This window comes from Pteronotus mesoamericanus, unplaced genomic scaffold, assembly GCF_021234165.1.
Source record: "Pteronotus mesoamericanus isolate MK-2021 breed Mesoamerican mustached bat unplaced genomic scaffold, CSHL_Meso_final contig_25, whole genome shotgun sequence".
Classification (NCBI taxonomy): domain Eukaryota; kingdom Metazoa; phylum Chordata; class Mammalia; order Chiroptera; family Mormoopidae; genus Pteronotus; species Pteronotus mesoamericanus.
This window is the reverse complement of record NW_026555105.1, coordinates 13,200,240-13,219,498: the sequence shown is the minus strand read 5'-3', so window position 1 is coordinate 13,219,498 and position 19,259 is coordinate 13,200,240. Positions and strand designations below refer to the sequence as shown.

The following is a 19,259-nucleotide window of genomic DNA, read 5'->3' as shown; positions in this document are numbered from 1 at the left end:
GCAGTGGGTCTCTCTCTGTGGTCCCTTCCTGAGATAGAGTGTGGGAATAAATGAATGAGGAAAGCAGCTTGCCCTTGTTTTGGTGCTGAGTCTCAGAGACCCCAGCCTGACCTTGGCCTCTTCTCTGCCTTCCTAGTTGACATTCGAGAAATCAAGGAGATCCGCCCAGGGAAGACCTCGCGGGACTTTGATCGCTACCAAGAGGACCCTGCTTTCCGGCCGGACCAGTCACACTGCTTTGTCATCCTGTATGGGATGGAATTCCGCCTGAAGACCCTGAGCCTGCAAGGTAGGAGTCACGGGGGCCTGGAGGAGGCAGGAGAGTAGTTCAGGGGAACGTCCCCAGGTCCCTGGCTCAGCAGGAGGTGTGTCCTCAGCTCAGCTGTTCCCCCCTCACTCACAGCTACATCTGAGGATGAAGTGAACATGTGGATCAAGGGCTTGACTTGGCTGACAGAGGACACATTGCAGGCGGCCACACCCCTGCAGATTGAGAGGTAAAAGCCACCGCTGACCCTGTGGTTAGGGTTGGGGTCATTGGGATCAAGGAAGCGGGGGCAGGGAGGCAGGGTCACCACCTGCTCATCTCCTCCCTGGGCCTGGCCCTCACATGAGAAGTAGCCCTCACTGCCGGCTTCTCCCTGCAGGTGGCTGCGGAAGCAGTTCTACTCGGTGGATCGGAATCGTGAGGATCGGTAGGTCCTGAGCTGGGGCGCTCACATGGGTAACCACGCCTCAGAGCAGCTGCCTGGAGACCCGGAGGCTCCAGGGAACCTGTCTCAGGCAGGCTGGCTGGTGGAAAGGTGGTTCTGGCACAGGCGGCTTCCTGCTGGAAGCCCTCTGGTGGCCATGGTGCAGGCTGGCAAGAGAGGCCAGGGACAGTGAGCTGTGTGCCCTGCCATGGCAGGCAGAGACAGGAAGTGCCGAGCTGGCTCTGAGTGCCCTGGAAAGAGGTCAGGGCGGCTTGCAGTGTGCACAGGGGTACCTTGAAGCTCATGTATTGGAGGCCGTGCTGTGATAGCCAGAGGGCCCATGGAGAGATGGGGGACAAAGACCAGGTCATGGCCTTTGTTGTCATGAAGGAGATGGAGGGCTTGGAAGAGAGGCGTGACCCGACCTGACCTAAATTACGCCGACTTGCTTGCTGCCAGTGGAGTGTCCCGGGCGACTGCAGCACTCCAGGGGGAGGGTGGGGGGGCTTGGGTCAGGGCGGGTGGTAAGAAGTGGCGGGTTTGGGGGGGTGAGAGAAAGAGGAGGTGAGGACAGCAGTCGTGGGGAGGGCTGCAGGAGGGGTATCTAGGGGGGCTCCGCAGTTCATTTGGGGGGTGTTAAGTCTCATGACAACCTTAGATGTCCAGGCGGAGACATTAGTAGGCAGGTACACAGGTCAGGTTGGGGTGGAGATGTTACCTGGGGAGCATTTAAATGATACGGAAGGCCATGAGGCTGGATTCACCTGCGGGTGAGCGTGGCCAGGAAAGGAACGAGGGCCAGTGGCTGATCCCAGGCTGCTTGGGTGCTGGGGGCTGGAGAGGTAAGAAGGAACTCGCCAGGTGCTGGAGCCACTTGTGAGGTAAGAGGAAGACCTGGGCGCACTGGTCTGGAAGCCCGGAGAGAAGGGAGTGGTTGGTCAGCTGTGCCAGGCCCTGCGAAGTGTGGTGAAGACCGAGGCGCCCCTCGCACCTGACGGCACAGAGGCTGTGGTAACCCTGAGGCAGGCAGTGCAGGGGGCTCCGGGAGTGGGCCAGAGCACGGGCGGCCCCTCCAGGGCGCTGCAGGGAAGGGGGCAGGGCAGGAGGGGTATGCGGGGCAAGGCGGGTGTTCTGGCAGCAGAGAGCACAGCCTGCTGTGATGCTGATGGCAGAGTCCACGGGGGAAAGCTTAGTGATGCAGCAAGTTCGTGCCCAAAGTGAGGGCTCTGGCAGCCCACCTCCCCGTGCTGAGGGCCCGACAGCTGGCACCCGCGCAGAGCCAGCGCTTCCAAACAGCACTTGCTGGTGGCAGCCTGGGCCGCTCAGTAGAGAGCTGAATCCCCTCGGGGAGTGTGGGTGCTGACTGCCGGGCCCTTGAGCAGGCGGGGCAAGGCGGCAGAGGGGGGCTCCCTCCCCGCCCCGACACCCCTTCCTGGGAGAGAAAGTCTCTTGTGCCCGCATTCTGCTGCTCGGCCCAGCAGTGGCCCCTCCCCAACTCCTGGCAGGGCAGCCCTGGAGGGCAGGGGGTGCTGCCAGCTGAGAGTGGCCTCCCCGTCTTCCTGTGCCGTGTGGAGGCCCAGGCCCCCAGCATTCCGGGGACGGCGAAGGAGTCACTGCGGAGTTCCCTCCTGGGGAGGTTGCGGGTGAGCCCTGCGCGGGCCGCCCCCTCTGCCCAGGTGGGCCAGCTGCCACCTGGGGGCTGAGGGGCCAAGGTGTGGGCTGGAGCAGTGCTGGGGGCGGAGGGACTTTCCTGAGCCTGGTCACTCCTGCCTGGCCAGAATCCTGGGCTTTTCTTTGCTCAGATGAGGAAACTGAGGCTCAGAGCAAAGCAGGGACTTCTCTTGGTCACCCCAGGGCTCTGGTCCTGCCTCACTCTCAGGACTCCAGGTCCCAGAGTAGTGTTGTTTACCTGTCCAGCCCCAGGTGGACTCAGTCCCCAGGTTAGAGGTCATGAGAGGTTGGCGACACCACTGGAGATGTTCATGTTTCCTTAGTATCTCAGCCAAGGACCTGAAGAATATGCTGTCCCAAGTCAACTACCGGGTCCCCAACATGCGCTTCCTTCGAGAGCGGCTGACGGTAAGGGCCTCCCTGGTGGTCTTTGTGGGGGTGGGGGGACGGGGAGCCCCTGGCCAGTGGGCCTGACCAGAATCCTTGCTGTGTGTGCGGCGCAGGACCTGGAGCAGCGCAGCAGCGACATCACCTACGGGCAGTTTGCTCAGCTGTACCGCAGCCTCATGTACAGCGCCCAGAAGACGGTGCATGAGCCTCCTGCCTCCCGCGGCCCTCGCCCCTGCTCTCCTGCCCCAGCCCTGCCTGCCCCAGCCCTGCCGCCCTGCTTGGGGGCTTTTGGGGTGCTATTCCTCCAGCTCTCCCCTCCTGAGGCCTGCCCCCATCATTTCCCCCGGCCCTTCTTCCTGAGAGCCCCTTTCCCACGCGGCCTCCCAGGGGCCCTCGCTCTGACCAGGTTCTGTCTCCTGCAGATGGACCTCCCCTTCTTGGAAGCCAGCGCCCTGAGGTTTGGTTTGGTTTGAAGTGGGGAGGCAGGGCTCTCCCCAGGGTGACGCCCTCAGCGGGCGGGAGGCAGTGGGAGGGGTGAGCGTGCTGGATGTCCTTTCGGGCAGGTCTGCTGGCCGCAAGCTGGGCTCTGCCTTCCAGGGGTCCCCTTGTTGTCTGCAGGCCGTGCCAGCCAGCTGGCCGCCAGGCACTTCCCTTCTCTCCTGCAGGGCGGGGGAGCGGCCGGAGCTCTGCCGAGTGTCCCTTCCTGAGTTCCAGCAGTTCCTCCTTGAATACCAGGGGGTATGGCTGGGCCGGGGCTGGCCTGGGGCTGGGCCGGGCACCCGGCCGAGGGCGGCTGCGCTTAGCCCTGGCTGGAACCTCTCACATGCCCTCACCCTCCCCACCCCCATCAGGAGCTATGGGCTGTCGACCGGTTCCAGGTGCAGGAGTTCATGCTCGACTTCCTCCAGGACCCCCTGCGAGAGATTGAGGAGCCATACTTCTCCCTGGATGAGGTGAGGCCTGCCTTCTCCTCTTCCGCCAGAGAGAGCGGGTGGGGCTCCCAGGGCTCCGCTGGGTGTCCAGGAGGCGATTTGTCTCTGGGGTGCCGCTCTGTTCACCCCGCTGTCTGCCTTGCCTACCTAGCTGAGGCCGAGCACCCTCTCCTTCCCACAAGCCCCGTGCCGGTGGGCCAGGGCTGGGGCTCAGTTTCCTTTCCCTCTCACATGTTTTTCCTGGACAGTTTGTCACCTTCCTGTTCTCCAAAGAGAACAGTGTGTGGAACTCGAAGCTGGACGCGGTGTGCCCGGACACCATGAACAACCCTCTCTCCCACTACTGGATCTCCTCCTCGCACAACACGTGAGCGGCTCCCTCGGCCCCGCCGACCGCGCCCCCCCGCCCCCCGCCCGGGAGGGAGGGAGGAGCTCACCTGACCACGCTGGCTTTCCTTCACCATCCAGGTACCTGACCGGGGACCAGTTCTCCAGCGAGTCCTCTCTGGAAGCCTACGCGCGCTGCCTGCGGATGGGCTGTCGCTGCATTGAGTGTGCGTTGGGGTTGGGGCCGGGGCTGGGGCCGGGGGTGGGAGGCCCACCCGCCTGACCCTGCTCACGTGGCTCTCCAGTGGACTGCTGGGATGGCCCCGACGGCATGCCGGTCATTTACCACGGACACACCCTCACCACCAAGATCAAGTTTTCGGACGTTCTGCACACCATCAAGGAACATGCCTTCGTGGCCTCAGAGTGAGTGGGGGGGAACCTGGGGCCGGCTGGGGTCCAGCTCTCTATGACAGAAAGCAGAGGGTCCCCTCAAATGCCCTGTCCCCATTGCACTTGCCTTTTATCTTCATCTTTCCTCTGCTGCTGCTCAACTGAGCCATTGCTTCCCACGTTGCCCCCTGTTTCCTCCATCCCTGTACCCCACTCCTTGTGGGTCCTTCTCTTTAGCCTGTGGAACACAGTCAAGTTCTTTGATCCTTAAAAGATCCTTCCTTAACGCTGACCTGTTTAGGCCATTGTCCTGCCAGCTCTTCCCTACACAGCCCAGAGAGTTGTCTGGGTCCCATTTTACAACTCCTGTTCGCCCCTAGCCTTCAGTCACCATGGGATGGGCTCCGAGAGGAGACCAGCAGGGACCAGGTCACCAGCCTCTCCTGCCTCACTGACGGGATCGCCAGGGCCCCCAGCAGCTGGTTTTGGAGCCTGCGTCTCATCGCTCCTGACCTCTTTGGTGCGGGATGTCTCTTGCCGTGTTGGGGCAGCTTCTGAAATGGAACCGCCTCTGGGGGCTTGTGTCTGCAGCAGACCCAGACGTGCCCCCACAGCACCCAGCCACCCTCCTAGCAGCCAGGGCCCGCGTCCTCTCGGATAGCGTCCTATAGGCAGGACCCAGGCAGGACACGTGACTCCGTGAGGTGTCGTTTGGACTGAGTGTTGACCCTGCAGAACTGTAGGGTCTGTGCCACCACACTGGTCCCCTGCCTCGCAGGTACCCGGTCATCCTGTCCATTGAGGACCACTGCAGCATTGCCCAGCAGAGGAACATGGCCCAGTACTTCAAAAAGGTCCTTGGGGACACACTCCTCACCAAGCCCGTGGACATTGCCGCTGACGGGCTCCCGTCACCCAACCAGCTCAAGAGGAAGATCCTTATCAAGGTAGGGGGGCTGGGCTGGTAGTGACCCGCCTTCCCACCGCAGCTCCACAGCCATCGCTACAGCTGTTGGTCAAGGCCTGGGTGAGGAGGGGCGGCTCCAGGATGGGCTGGCACCGCTATGTCCTTCCCCCCACCCGCAGCACAAGAAGCTGGCTGAGGGCAGTGCCTATGAGGAGGTGCCTACGTCTGTGATGTACTCTGAGAATGACATCAGCAACTCCATCAAGAACGGCATCCTCTACCTGGAGGACCCCGTGAACCACGTGAGGACTGGGCCTAGCCGTGCCGGGCTGGGGGCAGGTGGTGGGAGGGCCCCATCATGGGTCCCGCCTCCGTCTCTTCCAGGAGTGGTATCCGCACTACTTTGTCCTGACCAGCAGCAAGATCTACTACTCTGAGGAGACCAGCAATGACCAGGGCAATGAGGATGAGGAAGAGCCCAAGGAGGTGAGGGGCCAGCCTGGGGCTGGGGGCGGGGCTGGGCGCAGCGTCACTGACTGTCTTTGCTGTCGTCCTCACCCGCCCAGGCCAGTGGCAGCACAGAGCTGCACTCCAATGAGAAGTGGTTTCATGGGAAGCTTGGGGCCGGACGGGATGGGCGGCACATCGCCGAGCGCCTGCTGACCGAGTACTGCATCGAGACTGGGGCCCCTGACGGCTCCTTCCTAGTGCGCGAGAGCGAGACCTTTGTGGGCGACTACACCCTGTCTTTCTGGTAATCCACTCTCCATGCTTGTGCTGTGGGCGTGGCACCACCCAGACGTAGCCGAGGTCCACACTTTGTCTTTTGTCCTGGGTTTTCAAGGGAAACACTTCCACGTTTATCTAGTCTGGCGGGATGTGGCGCCTCGCTTGGGGTGGGGCGTGGTGTTCGGGGCTGGGCCTGCTCTCACTGCCTTCCCTCTCCCCTCAGGCGGAACGGGAAAGTCCAGCACTGCCGGATTCACTCCCGGCAGGATGCTGGGACCCCCAAGTTCTTCTTGACAGACAACCTCGTCTTCGACTCACTCTATGACCTCATCACGCACTACCAGCAGGTGCCCCTGCGCTGCAATGAATTTGAGATGCGCCTCTCAGAGCCCGTCCCACAGACCAATGCCCACGAAAGCAAAGAGTGAGGGCGGGGCCAGGGGTGGGGTGGGGTCCTGGGAGGTGGCGGCGGGGTCCTGACTCGGGCCCGTCCTCAGGTGGTACCACGCAAGCCTGACCAGAGCACAGGCTGAGCACATGCTGATGCGCGTCCCCCGTGATGGAGCCTTCTTGGTGCGGAAACGGAACGAGCCCAACTCCTATGCCATCTCCTTCCGGTGAGGCGTGTGGCCTGGGGTGCTGGTGGCGGTGCAGGGCTGCCGCTGGGCCCTGTGTGACTCTTCTGTCCCTGTCAAGGGCGGAAGGCAAGATCAAGCATTGCCGCGTGCAGCAGGAGGGCCAGACGGTGATGCTGGGCAACTCGGAGTTTGACAGCCTCGTCGACCTCATCAGCTACTACGAGAAGCACCCACTGTACCGCAAGATGAAGCTGCGCTATCCCATCAACGAGGAGGCGCTGGAGAAGATCGGCACAGCTGTGAGGACCGGTGGTTGAGGGGGTGCGGCAGGCGGGGGGAGAGTGTGACCCTCCTGAAACTCCTGGTCTCACCGCTGGGCAGGCCCGGAAGCCACCAGCTGTGGGAAGATGCAGACGTGTGGGACAGGACTGGGCACAAGGAAGGCAGACGAAGAGGTGGGGGACAGGCATCCCAGCTGAGAGGCCGCCCTGTATGCCGGGGCCAGGAGGTCCTGGGGCCCGCCCAGGGAGAAGGGGGCCCGGGGCAGGCGAGAGGAGGCTGCCGGGGTGGAGTGGTGGAGGACCAGGACCTGGCGTGTCGGGGGTCCTGGGCCAGGACCGTGGCCTTGCATAGAGGGAAGGCGTCTATGACGGGAGGTCCACTTGGGACTCCTGTCATCAGTGGGCACGGGTGGCCAGAGAGGGGACTGCCACCCACTGGGGCTGGGGTGGTGGAGAGGAGCGTGCTGGCGGACAGGCTCTGCAGTGAGGGGTGCGCCGCTGAGCAGTCTCCGAGGGGTGGTCCTGGGGGGTGCGCTGCAGCGACCTCCGGGTGGGGTGGGCCTCAGGGCGGAGGCCATGCAAAGAGGTGGTGAGGGCGCCGTGGGGGACCAGGCGCCAGTGAAGGGGGCCCCTTTTGTCTCTGGGTGTTAATGTGACCCTACTCTATCCCTTTTCTAGGAGCCTGACTACGGGGCCTTGTATGAGGGACGCAACCCTGGCTTTTATGTGGAGGCAAACCCTATGCCGACTTTTAAGGTACAGTCTCAGGCCTGTGGGCACAGGAAGCTGGGGACAGTCCCCAGCTGCTTGGGGCTTGCATCCTTCTGCTCAGGGCCCATCTGCGGTCTCTGTAGAGAAGTGGTGGTTGTGGTTTTCCGAGGCCTGAGAGGTTGTGAGAGATGTGTGGTTGGTGAGTGGCCGCAGCTCTCTCTGGGCCAGCCCGCCCCGGCCCCGGCCCCGGCCCCGGGGGTCGGCACGGACCCTGCACACTGCTCCCCGGGGTGGGCCCGGCTTCTCCCTTGGGCAGCAGTGGGGCAGGGGTGGGGCACACTTGCAAGAAGACTTTGTTTTTGTCACGTGCTCCCTCACCTCGCGAAGGTCTGTCAGATCTTCCTCTTTTCACCTTTTTCTCTAAGAAGTAAGAGCTGTGCCCTGTTCCTCCCACCCTTGCCTTCACCTGCCAGAGAGCCTAGGAGAAGGCTCCTTCTCCTTATTTTTCTGAGGAGGAACGGCGGAGGCCGCAGGCGGTCAGGCCCCGAGGGAGCACTCGGGCCCCGCAGACGCTCCCGCCCAGCCCGCCAGCCCCGACTCCTTGGGCACGTTCACATGTGCCCTGGTAGAGCCTTGGCACTGTCCCCAGTGACATCTGTCCTGAGCCTCCCGCAGGGCAGTGGCACCTGCTGCTGCCAGCGCCCCAGCTGGGAAGCCCAGGGGAACGTGTGTACGCGCGAGGCCCCGGCCAGGACCGTGGGCGGCAGGCTGTGCTCTCAGCGGCGCCTCTCCTCTGCAGTGTGCGGTCAAAGCCCTCTTCGACTACAAGGCGCAGAGAGACGACGAGCTGACTTTCACCAAGAGCGCCATCATCCAGAACGTGGAGAAGCAGGACGGGGGCTGGTGAGCACGCGCCCGCCTGTCCCGCCAGTGCCTGCAGGGCTGCCTTGGCCTGGCTTAGATGTGGGGGCTGCTGACAACAGATACCCTCCTCGTGGGAGTGTCGGGTGGTGGCAGGGGTCAGAACGCCCTGGCTTTCACAGGTGGCGGGGAGACTACGGTGGGAAGAAGCAGCTCTGGTTCCCGTCCAACTACGTGGAGGAGATGGTCAGCCCTGCAGCCCTGGAGCCCGAGAGGGAGGTGAGGCGAGAGCCGCTGGCGGAACAGGGTCTCACCCCGGCACGATGCGTGTGCACAGCCACCCGCACGTGTGGCCACCCGCCCTGTGGTGGTCTACACCACACACGCCTGTGTAATCCTGTGCACATTTGTAAGCTGTATTTGTCGCAGGCAGCAGACATCCCCTCACACGCGTGTACAGGAGATGTGCTGACGAGCCCATGGGCTTTGCTTCCCACAGCACTTGGATGAGAACAGCCCCCTGGGAGACTTGCTGCGGGGCGTCTTGGATGTGCCAGCCTGTCAGATTGGTGAGCCCCCATCCCCTTCTCTTGACCCCTGTCCCTCAGGGTCAGACTCCCTTTTGAGGCTCTCCGTGTTCCAATGGGGAGGCCAAAGGCTGCCCTCACTCTGACCTGTCCCCATGCTTGCACACCCCCTTGACGTGACCCCGAGCGCCCTTCCGCGCCCGCAGCCTTGCCCCTGCGTGCTCACCCTGGGCCAGCACTGCGGCTGATGCAGGCAGCTGGCTGACACCCACAGTCCTGATGGGTTGGGTCGCAGGATGTGACACAGGCTTGGAGGAGGGGCCCGAGGCTCGAGGTAGAGGCCTGCAGCAGACGGGCTCAAGGTCTGGCCTCCCCGTCCTGGCAGCGCCTTGTCACTGAGCTGCGGTGTCCTCGGCTGTAAGCGGGCCTGGCGGAGGCAGTGCCACGGACACAGAGACGTCTGACCCTGGCTCTTCTCTCGCTCCCTCAGCCATCCGTCCCGAGGGCAAGAACAACCGGCTCTTCGTCTTCTCCATCAGTATGGCGTCGGTGGCGCAGTGGTCCCTGGATGTTGCCGCTGAGTCACAGGAGGAGCTGCAGGACTGGGTGAAAAAGATCCGCGAAGTGGCCCAGACTGCGGACGCCAGGGTGAGCGCCTCTAAGCAGGGATCTGGAGGAAGCAGGCATGTGGCCAGCAACATGGCACATTTAAGATGCGTTGAGATACACACGGGACGTCCAAGCGGGTCTGCGTAGTGGGCAGTTGGCTCCACAGGGCAGAGGTAAGAGGAGTCCTAGGCGGGAAGCACCGGTGGGTGCCCAGGAGGCATGAGGACAGGCGCTGAGGACAGTGTCAGAGGTTTGGCCTGGAAGGAGAAGGTACAGGCAGACCTGGTGGGTGAAGGGAAGGATCCAGGGTCTATGCTGAAAGCAGAAGAGTCTGTGAGTATAGGAGGGGCCCTGGTGGGATTGGCCTGCCAGGGGTAAGAGGACAGCACGGTGGGGACCGTGGTGAGGGGGTTTCTGTCACTGAGATGGGGCGGTGGAAGTAGGTGGTTGCTTTGGAGTGGGAGGAGCTGAGGTGGTAAAGCTTTTTGGCCCAGGTGGCGGATGGTCCTTGGGGTACAGAAGACCAAGCCAGAGTCCCAAGTCCCCAGTGAAGTCACCGGGAAACCAGGAGGCAGCCTTTATACCTCAGAGAGGTTCGGTACTCAATGATGACAGCATCACTGGGTAGTGCCGCCAACCCAAGACCCTGAGCTGTCGCTGGGGAATGGGCTGTGGTGAGGCTCCTGCCTCCGAGAGCCTCCAGGGGCACGTGTGTCCTTGGGCAGAGAAGCACGGTTCTGGGCTGAGGCTGACGACCGGAGGGCTCTTGTTTATGGTTTGGTGGGGGCCCGAAAGTGGCTAGGGTGGCCCAGAGCACCTACCAAGTGGACACCCCCAGGCTCGCAGGGGCCGCCGCCTCCTGGGTGGGGCTCCAGCCGGGGACTACAGGGGCTTGTGTGTGTCACCAGCTCACAGAGGGGAAGATGATGGAACGGAGGAAGAAGATCGCCCTGGAGCTCTCCGAGCTCGTCGTCTACTGCCGGCCTGTCCCCTTCGATGAAGAGAGTAAGGGCCGAGGCCCAGTGGGCGTGCATGTGTTGGGAGCCCTCCATGGGGGTGCGAGAGGAGAGTTTAGTCCCTTTACGTGAGGGGCTTGGGAACCAGCCCCCCGGCACTGCCTGGGTGGTAGGGCTCTGTAAGTGTTCTCCCTGTTTGGCCCAGAGATTGGCACAGAACGTGCCTGCTACAGGGACATGTCATCCTTCCCGGAAACCAAGGCTGAGAAGTATGTGAACAAGGCCAAAGGCAAGAAGTTCCTCCAGTACAACCGACTGCAGCTCTCCCGCATCTACCCCAAGGGCCAGCGGCTGGACTCCTCCAATTATGATCCCTTGCCCATGTGGATCTGTGGCAGTCAGCTGGTGGCCCTCAACTTCCAGACCCCAGGTGAGAAGGTGCCCTGTGGAGTGGGGAGGGGCACCCCCAGGCAGGGGGCCGGAGACCACTAACCCGGCTCTTGCAGACAAACCTATGCAGATGAACCAGGCCCTGTTCATGACCGGGGGGCACTGTGGCTACGTGCTGCAGCCCAGCACCATGCGGGATGAGGCCTTCGACCCCTTTGACAAGAGCAGCCTTCGTGGGCTGGAGCCGTGCGCCATCTGCATCGAGGTAGGTTCAGGATGGGGGGGGGCCGCTCCCCTGGGGCTCGCGTCCAGGGTCCAGGGTCCAGGGTGTGGTGCAGATTAACGAGACTGGGGAGGGGCGCTGGACTGTTGGGGAGCCTGAGAACGACAGCTGCGGGTCTTCGCAGCGGGGCTGGACTCTTGAGTGGCTCTGGCCAGAGGCAGCTGGGCTGAACGTGGCTGGCTCTTGGCACAAAGGAGTCAGACTGCCCACAAGTCCAAGGCGAGGGTGGCCACTGCCTGGAAGGATTAGGCGGAAGGCGGGCGGGAAGCTAGTGCTGAGCCAGAGCCAGTCGCAGGCACGAGTTAGGCAGCACAGTAGGCAGGAGAACAGGGTGGGCCCGCGCGACCCCCTGCCGGGGCCCAGGGCTCTCACACCTTTGCAGCAGTCCCGGAGCGCCCCCGGCGCCCCCTGGGGGTGTGGGGTTCAGGGTGCTTGGGGCCTGAGCAGTCTTGAAGGAGTTGGGAGGACAGCGTGGGGCAAGCATCCACCTCTGAAGGAAGGGAGTCCTTTTTCTCCACAGGGAAGTCATTTGAAAGATTTCTGTGTTAAAACAGACATGGATTTAATGTGAAGTAGATGGTAAAACCTGAAAACTTTGGTTAAAGTTAAGATGTCTTTAAGTGATTTTTTTGCTATCAGAGCTGCTTGCTCTTAGGGACTTGACAGTCAGTGTCCTTGGAGCCCAGCAGAGGGCGCACTGCCTCCACTGCATAGCGGGGACTTGGTGGGAGCAGGAAAGAGTCCTGGGCCCATCTGTGCTTGCCTTTCAGGTGCTAGGTGCCCGGCATCTGCCAAAGAATGGCCGAGGCATTGTGTGTCCCTTTGTGGAGATCGAGGTGGCTGGAGCTGAGTATGACAGCACCAAGCAGAAGACAGAGTTTGTGGGTGAGCCTTCCTTCCCCACGCCCTGCCCTCTTCCTCCCCTCTGCTCCAGTGACCCCATCCTCACCCAGTGGTGGCCTGAGGCCTTTTGCCCTTGCTTTCGCAGTGGACAATGGCCTGAACCCCGTGTGGCCGGCCAAGCCCTTCCACTTCCAGATCAGTAACCCTGAATTCGCTTTCCTGCGCTTTGTGGTGTATGAGGAAGACATGTTTAGTGACCAGAACTTCCTGGCTCAGGCTACTTTCCCAGTGAAGGGCCTGAAGACAGGTGAGGACCCTGCCCGTGATCAGGGGCTGGAGGGTGGGGGGCCCTTGCTCCGCTCCCTCCCAGGCTGAGGGCCAGGTTCTCCTCCCAGGATACAGAGCGGTGCCTTTGAAGAACAACTACAGTGAAGACCTGGAGTTGGCTTCCCTGTTGGTCAAGATCGACATTTTCCCTGCCAAGGTAACGGCAGCGGCCGGGGATGCTGACCGGGCTGCAGTCTTGCGAGGGGCAGGGGAGTCGGTCGCTGACCTGCTGTGCTTTCCCTTCACTGCAGCAGGAGAACGGCGACCTCAGCCCGTTCAGTGGCACATCGCTGCGGGAGCGGGGCTCCGACGCCTCGTGCCCGCTGTTCCACGGCCGGGCCCGCGAGGGCTCCTTTGAAGCACGCTACCAGCAGCCGTTTGAGGACTTCCGCATCTCCCAGGAGCACCTTGCAGACCATTTTGACAGCCGGGAACGAAGGTAAGGGAGTGGGGCAGAGGTGGCCAGCGTGCAGCTTGGCGGAGGGGTGCCGGAGAGACGGGAAGGAGTGGCTCTGTCATCCGCCGGCACCCCTGTCTCTCTGGGGGTACAGGAGCGATACGGTAATATCTGGTTTAAGGCTGTGCGCCTGGGCTGCAAGGCCCCACTGCCAGTAAGGACACTCACTCCTCTGTCCAGGGCCCCACGAAGGACTCGGGTCAATGGAGACAGCCGCCTCTAGCCATGCCCAGCCCCGTGGAGAGCAGCAGGTGGCTGCGTGCCTCTTGGAATGCCGTGAACTGGGTTTGCTGGAAGCGGCCTGCCTGGCAGCCTTCCTGGTCTCGCAGCCTGGAGCCTGGATTCCAGCAGTGGATGCTAGACAAAAACCAAGCCATTAATGAGATGTGTTACTGTTTGGGGCCTCCACACCCCAGCCTGGGTGAAGGCAAAAACTGTACTGTGTCTCGCATTAAGCACACACATCTGGCCCTGACTTCTGGGGGTGGATCCTTCCATCTCGTGGGGCCAGGACCACGGCTGCAGCCCCTTGGAGAGAGGTTGCCTCAGCCGGCAGCACAGGAGGCTCTGAGGAGCCGCCCACATTCCTGAGAATGGAGGAGGAAGAGGAGCAGCAGCAGCCTTGCTGGGCCAGCGGAACAAAGTTTACATTGTCCTGCAGCTTTAAAACCACAGCCGGGCAGGGTGGGAGGGTAGATGCCCCGCAGTCTGGCCCCGGAGCCAGGGCCTAGGAGCACAGTGCCTGCCCGAGGAGGACACAGCACAAGGGCACACTGCCCATGGTGGGGCACACGACCCGGCCTGAAAGATACAGGGATCATGTTAAAAGTTGCAGTATTGGGCATCGCGGGCGATGGAGGGTCGGCCTGAGAGGGGCCACCTGAAGCAGGGACGGGGCAAAGTGCCCCAGAGCCACAGCAGCGCCTTGGCTGTGGAAGGACAAGGGCCCAGAACTGGGCGTGCCCCACCGCTGTGGGCTACGCCATCTGCCACTGCCCATTTCTGGGGCCCTGGACACAAGCCTAGAGGACCTGCTTACCAGGGCAGACGAGTTTGTGGACATACTCGAGGCCTTTGTCAGGATGATCGGCGCCAGTGTGGCCAGAATGGAAGAGCAAGTCGCCAAGGCGGAGGCCGAGCTGAGGACTGGGCCCAGTACGTTCAGGAAACTCCTGCACACAATTCACATGCCCTTCTTCAACAAGGCTCCCTCTCGAGGCCCTAGCAGACCGGCTACGAAACCCCATCCTATTTCGGACCGAAAACCACTTTCCCTGTTGGAGTGGAAGACCTGGGGTCTGGGTCTGCAAGAGGACGCTCTCTGAGATTCTCTCAAGTATTAACTCAGTTGAAAACCCTATTACTAGACATACATGATGTTGGAGTATAGAATTTTAAAGTTTATTTTTTGCACACACTATTTCTCACTATCTTCATTATTTCACGTAGGATGTATGATTTTCTATGTCTTCCATTTCTAACCCGAAAGCTGCTTGGTGAGGGGATTGGGGAAGCAGAATGAAAGAACTCATCTGTGCACTGTGGCAGAACTGTTATTTTTATGGATTTTCCAGCTCAGCTAACAGTGTTACCTTTTCAAGATTTATATATACTCTTAAGAAAAACCACTGAGCCATTAAAGCCTTGTTAGTATTCGGTCCTAATAGTGATTCAGTTTTCCATAGCTTTTAGGGTAAGGAGTAAATTATTTAACATTATATTAAACTTTCCATATCATGAATTGTAAACTGAAGAAAATCATACAATTTCTGAGGAAATGTATTGATTTAAACTAATTCTGAAGGTGTATTTGAAAGTATGACCTCACAATCTTAATTTGTCCACAGCAAACATGTCTATATATGGTTGCCCACATTTGGTTTATAATTTAAATATTAAAAAATTTAAATTTTTTTGGAAAAGCTTTCCTTCTAAAAAGGACTTTTTAAAAAGCAGTACTCTCTCCTCGGCGGTGTAACTCTCGCGCCCCTCCTGCGCTCACCGTGAGGAGCAGCCTCTGCGGTGGGCCCTGTCGGGGGCTTGATTTGGGATGTTAAGGCACCGTTGGGAGTGGGTTAGGAAGAGAGAAAATAGCAAAGCTTATTCTGGTGAGGTGGTTTTTTTTAAGGCAAAAAAAGACTCACTATGCTTTCCCTTAGGAATGGAAGAGGGACTGAGGAGCAGCCTGCCTGGGGGTGGGGGGGCAGAGGGCGACGGGAGACGGCCAGGCAGTCGGTGCTGAGTGGGGCTGCAGCCGCCCAGCTGGTGAGAAGACCCAGGGAAGGAGACGGGAGGTCGGGGTGGCAGCCCCGCCTCGCAGGACAGGTTGGGGCCCAGGCCCATGGGTGCACAGCAGAGCCGGCCCTCAGCACACGTAAACCCAACGCTGCATTTGGGCTTAGGGTTAGCCACTTGCTAGTTCTGCTGCCCTCTTAAGATCTGACTGCCAAATAAACCATCCTTGTCTCCTTTTTCCTTTAACTTGTGTGTTCTTTTGTGGGCTCAGGAAAGCCTGTTGTCTGGAGACTTGTTAACGAGGGACAATTGCCTGGTGGTTTTCCTGTAGTGGAAGCCAGCAGGAAGTTTCTGGTAACTTCCCTGGTCAAGCAGATCTTGCCTCTGGGCTACGAGGAGGTGTGAGGCCACCGTCTCCTCCAGCTTGCCCTCTGAGGGAGCGGCGGGCAGTTCCCCGGGACCTCTCAGAATGTAGCATTCAAACATAGTGTGCCGGGCGCCACTCTGGTTGCCTCTGTTGCTTGCAACCAAAATCTCTACTCAGAATACGTATGGTTAAGGGCCTGACCTTCCCTTCCTGTGGCTGTTTTCCTCCTGGTCTGTGCTGGTGTGGATTAGAAATGATGCCATACAAAGAGTGACTGGGCATATGAAGCCACCCCTGGGAGCCTGAGAAGATCTGTCATTGAAGAGAGGCTGGTAAGTGTAATTAGTTGGTTCTTAGGATGGTAATTAGCATATCCCGGTCCAATAATGCACATACCGAGGCGTGGTTGGTGGCTCTGGACCAAGACTGTTTCAAGACAGGCCCAAGGTGTTTTGGAGTTGGAGGCTCAGAGCATCTCTTTGCTACGTGACAGTTCAGACCAAAGACATCCATTTCCCAGGTTCATAGATGTGGGGCCAGGCCTGGTTCATTGTAGACCCCTCTGAGCACTACCCACTTGGAGAACTGAGATTACCATTTAAAATGTTTCCTGTCATTCACCAACATAGGTATGACAGCCAGTATCAAACCACCACTGCTTAGGTTCTTGCCATCCTAGGCTTGCCTCCTGCAGCCTCCTGGTGCTTATCAAAGGGACAAGGGTGGTCTTTCCCCTCAGACAAGAGGGTGGTGGTCGATAGCCCAGAAATAAACCCATGCCTTTGTGGTCAATTAATTGACAAAGGAGGCAAGAACATACGCTGGGGTAAAGACAGTCTGTTCCAGTGATTTTCAACTGATGTGCCACAGAATTTTTAAAACATCCAGTACCTTACTATTTAGTCAGGAGCACTATCCTCTTTTCCCTTAGGTTGTCAGATTAAAAAAATGACAACAGCCCTGGCTGGTGTGGCTCAGTGGATTGAGAGCAGGTCTGCAAAGCGAAGGGTCGCTGGTTTAATTCCCAATCAGGGCACATGCCTGGGTTGCGGGCCGGGTCCCGGTTGGGGGCGCACAAGAGGCAACCACATTCTGATGTTTCTCTCTCCCTCTCTTCCCCTCTCTAAAAGTAAACAAAAAATCTTTTTTTTTAAAAAGTGACTACAGCCAATACAACAGTAGCCATCTGGTGGAACGCCCTGTCTTGCAACATAAATATATAGGTCATATAATAGAGTTGCATCTTAAATTGGTCATGTGGTCTGATTGGTTAATTCTCGGTACCAGAAATTCTTATATACTAGTATAGGCAACTGATTTTTTTTAAAATCACTTTTCAAGCAAAAAGTAGGCAATTGCTATTTTTTAATCAAAATTATGCCCTTCTCAGATAGGAAAAAATTATTTTTTTGTGTACTAGGCAAAAAATACATTTTTTGGTGTGCTGCCGAATTTTAACTGGTTTATGCAGGCCATGAGATGAAGAAGGTTGAAAATCACTGGTCAATTCAATAAATGGTGTTGGGAAAATTGGTCTGATATGTGCAAACAATGAAACTGACCACCTTACACTGTACACAAGGATAAACTCCAAATGGATTAAAGACTTAAATGTAAGACTCAAAACCATAAAACTAGATGAAAAACAGGCAGTAAAATCTCCGATGTTTCTAGTAGCAATATTTTTTCTGACATACCTCCTTGGGCAAGGAAAACAAAAGAAAAACATGGTACTACACCAAACTGAAAAGCTTTTGCACAGCAAAGGAAACCAAAATGAAAAGAATCTACCGAATGGGAGATGATAGTCTCCAATGATACCTCCAATAAAAAGTTAATGTCAAAGATTTATAAGTAACACAACTCCACATCCAAAAAACAAAAAATCCAATTAAAAATTGGGCAGAGGAACGGAACAGACACTTTTCCAAACAGGACATACAGCTGGCCAATAAACCTATGAAAAGATGCTCAACGTCACTAATCAGAGAAACGCAAATTAAAACCACAGTGAAATATCTCACACCTGTCAGAATCCGGGCTCTCGTCAATCAACAAGCAAGCACTGACAAGGATTTGGAGAAAAGGGGACCGTTGTGTACTGTTGGTGGAAATGCAGATTGGTGCAGCCACTGTGGAAAGCAGTATGGAGTTAGTTACCCCCAAAATTAACAATGGAACTGCGTCATGACCCAGTGATTCCACTTCGAGATAAATATCCGAAGAAACTCATAACTTAAGCGAAATAGGCACCTATATGTTTGTTGCAGTGTTAATTACAATAGCCAAGATACAGAAGCAACCCAAGTGCCTGTCAACCGACAAGTGCGTAAAACAGCAGTATGCAAATACAACGGACTACAGTTCGAGCATGAAAACGGAAATCTTAACCACTTTACAACCACACAGATAACCTAGAGCCCGTAGAGTCCCCAACCCCCAGTGCCCATCCGTGGTCTGTTAGGAACCAGGCCTTGAACTTGAGCAAACCTCACCTGAGCTCCACCTCCTGTGTCATATACCTCCCTTCCATGAAACTGGTCCCTGGTGCCAAAAAGGTTGGGGACCACTGACTTAAGAGGGTATTAGGCTCAGTGAAATAAGAGAAAGACACCATATGATTTCATTTATATATGGAATCAAAAGAACAAAGTAAGTCCAACAAGACAGAGTCGGAGAAAATGGTTGCTGGGTCAGGGCACTGAGTGAAAGATGAAGGGATTAAGGAGGACAGATTCATAGTCACAAAATAGTTACAGGGATGTAAAGTACAGCATAGGGAGTACAGTTAATAATTTTGCAGTAACTATGGTGCCAGGTGGGTAGCTGAAATACCAGGGGGGCAACTGTGTAAAGTATAAAATTGTCCAGCCATTACGCTATACACTTGAAATACACAAAATCATATTGAATGTAAACTGTAATGGGGGGAGAAAAGGCAGTGCGCGGGCATTACCCTGGGCTCTCCTGACCCGTGTTCTCCGGCTCCAGGTTCTTGTGGCCAGGAGAGAGCTGTTCTGATCAGTGAAGGGAGAGCCTGCTGCCTGTTCGGGGCTGTCTTTGTCACCATGTGACTTCCTTGCTGAGGGGGACCCCTTCAATTTCCATCATGACGTACCTCCATTTACTGAACAAGTCTCTCTCTGGAGCATGATGTGGGAGGGGCAGCCCCACAGACCTGAGGCCCCCTGTCTCCGGGGCGCTCCCCGTGACAGTGCCTCTGCCTTCCACTGCAGATGTCTCGATCCTGCCTCCTAGTAGAAAACATGGTCTTGTGTCACGTAAATCCATGCATCAGTCTCGCCTCAGATTCTTCCAGGCAGACCTGATGATCCTTGGGGACCCAGGAGGCTCCCCGGCAGACCTGAGTGGTCGGGGCCGAGAGCAGGGCGGGGGCAGGCAGGCAGTGGCACCTGGGTCGACAGCAGGGGCAGACTGGCTCCCTTGCAAGGTGCTCTGCTCCTGGCCGGCCGGCGGGCCTTGCCTCACCCAGTGGGCACAGGTGTACACACAGCACTGCCTTCATGGTCAGTGTCGGCAGCCCAAGTCCAGGACTCGGGGCAGAGCCCCCTCGCGGGAAAGGCTGCCCCGTGGGGAGAAGGCAGGAGCAGATTCTGACCTCGGTTAACAGCACTGCTGCTGCTAAGGATCTGTGGCCCCCCGCAGAGAGGCAGGGCTGCCCCTCCAGACCGGGCACTTGCTGAGCGTCACCTGAAGGCTGCTCCTGCGGCTAGATACTCACTTGTCTTTCAGCTTGAGCCTATCACTTCTGACCATTTCAGTTCTGTCAGGG

General features: G+C 58.2%; 1 protein-coding gene across 1 annotated transcript in view; it reads left to right on the top strand.

The window, feature by feature from the left end:
• PLCG1 (phospholipase C gamma 1) overlaps nt 1-15,071 on the top strand; it is a 34,033-nt gene extending 18,962 nt beyond the window's left edge. The window contains exons 2-32 of the mRNA XM_054573752.1: nt 137-289; nt 404-497; nt 648-695; nt 2,687-2,771; nt 2,867-2,950; nt 3,176-3,210; nt 3,419-3,491; nt 3,605-3,706; nt 3,934-4,052; nt 4,154-4,239; nt 4,318-4,438; nt 5,184-5,352; nt 5,492-5,614; nt 5,697-5,798; nt 5,879-6,066; nt 6,265-6,465; nt 6,539-6,658; nt 6,738-6,918; nt 7,579-7,656; nt 8,411-8,514; nt 8,655-8,751; nt 8,972-9,041; nt 9,490-9,647; nt 10,517-10,613; nt 10,770-10,994; nt 11,071-11,219; nt 12,008-12,122; nt 12,226-12,387; nt 12,476-12,564; nt 12,659-12,846; nt 13,045-15,071. Coding sequence (XP_054429727.1) covers nt 137-289; nt 404-497; nt 648-695; nt 2,687-2,771; nt 2,867-2,950; nt 3,176-3,210; nt 3,419-3,491; nt 3,605-3,706; nt 3,934-4,052; nt 4,154-4,239; nt 4,318-4,438; nt 5,184-5,352; nt 5,492-5,614; nt 5,697-5,798; nt 5,879-6,066; nt 6,265-6,465; nt 6,539-6,658; nt 6,738-6,918; nt 7,579-7,656; nt 8,411-8,514; nt 8,655-8,751; nt 8,972-9,041; nt 9,490-9,647; nt 10,517-10,613; nt 10,770-10,994; nt 11,071-11,219; nt 12,008-12,122; nt 12,226-12,387; nt 12,476-12,564; nt 12,659-12,846; nt 13,045-13,087 — 3,659 coding nt within the window. The 3' untranslated portion in view covers nt 13,088-15,071. The remainder of the gene's footprint in view (nt 1-136; nt 290-403; nt 498-647; nt 696-2,686; nt 2,772-2,866; nt 2,951-3,175; nt 3,211-3,418; nt 3,492-3,604; nt 3,707-3,933; nt 4,053-4,153; nt 4,240-4,317; nt 4,439-5,183; nt 5,353-5,491; nt 5,615-5,696; nt 5,799-5,878; nt 6,067-6,264; nt 6,466-6,538; nt 6,659-6,737; nt 6,919-7,578; nt 7,657-8,410; nt 8,515-8,654; nt 8,752-8,971; nt 9,042-9,489; nt 9,648-10,516; nt 10,614-10,769; nt 10,995-11,070; nt 11,220-12,007; nt 12,123-12,225; nt 12,388-12,475; nt 12,565-12,658; nt 12,847-13,044) is intronic.
• Nucleotides 15,072-19,259: the final 4,188 nt, after the last annotated feature.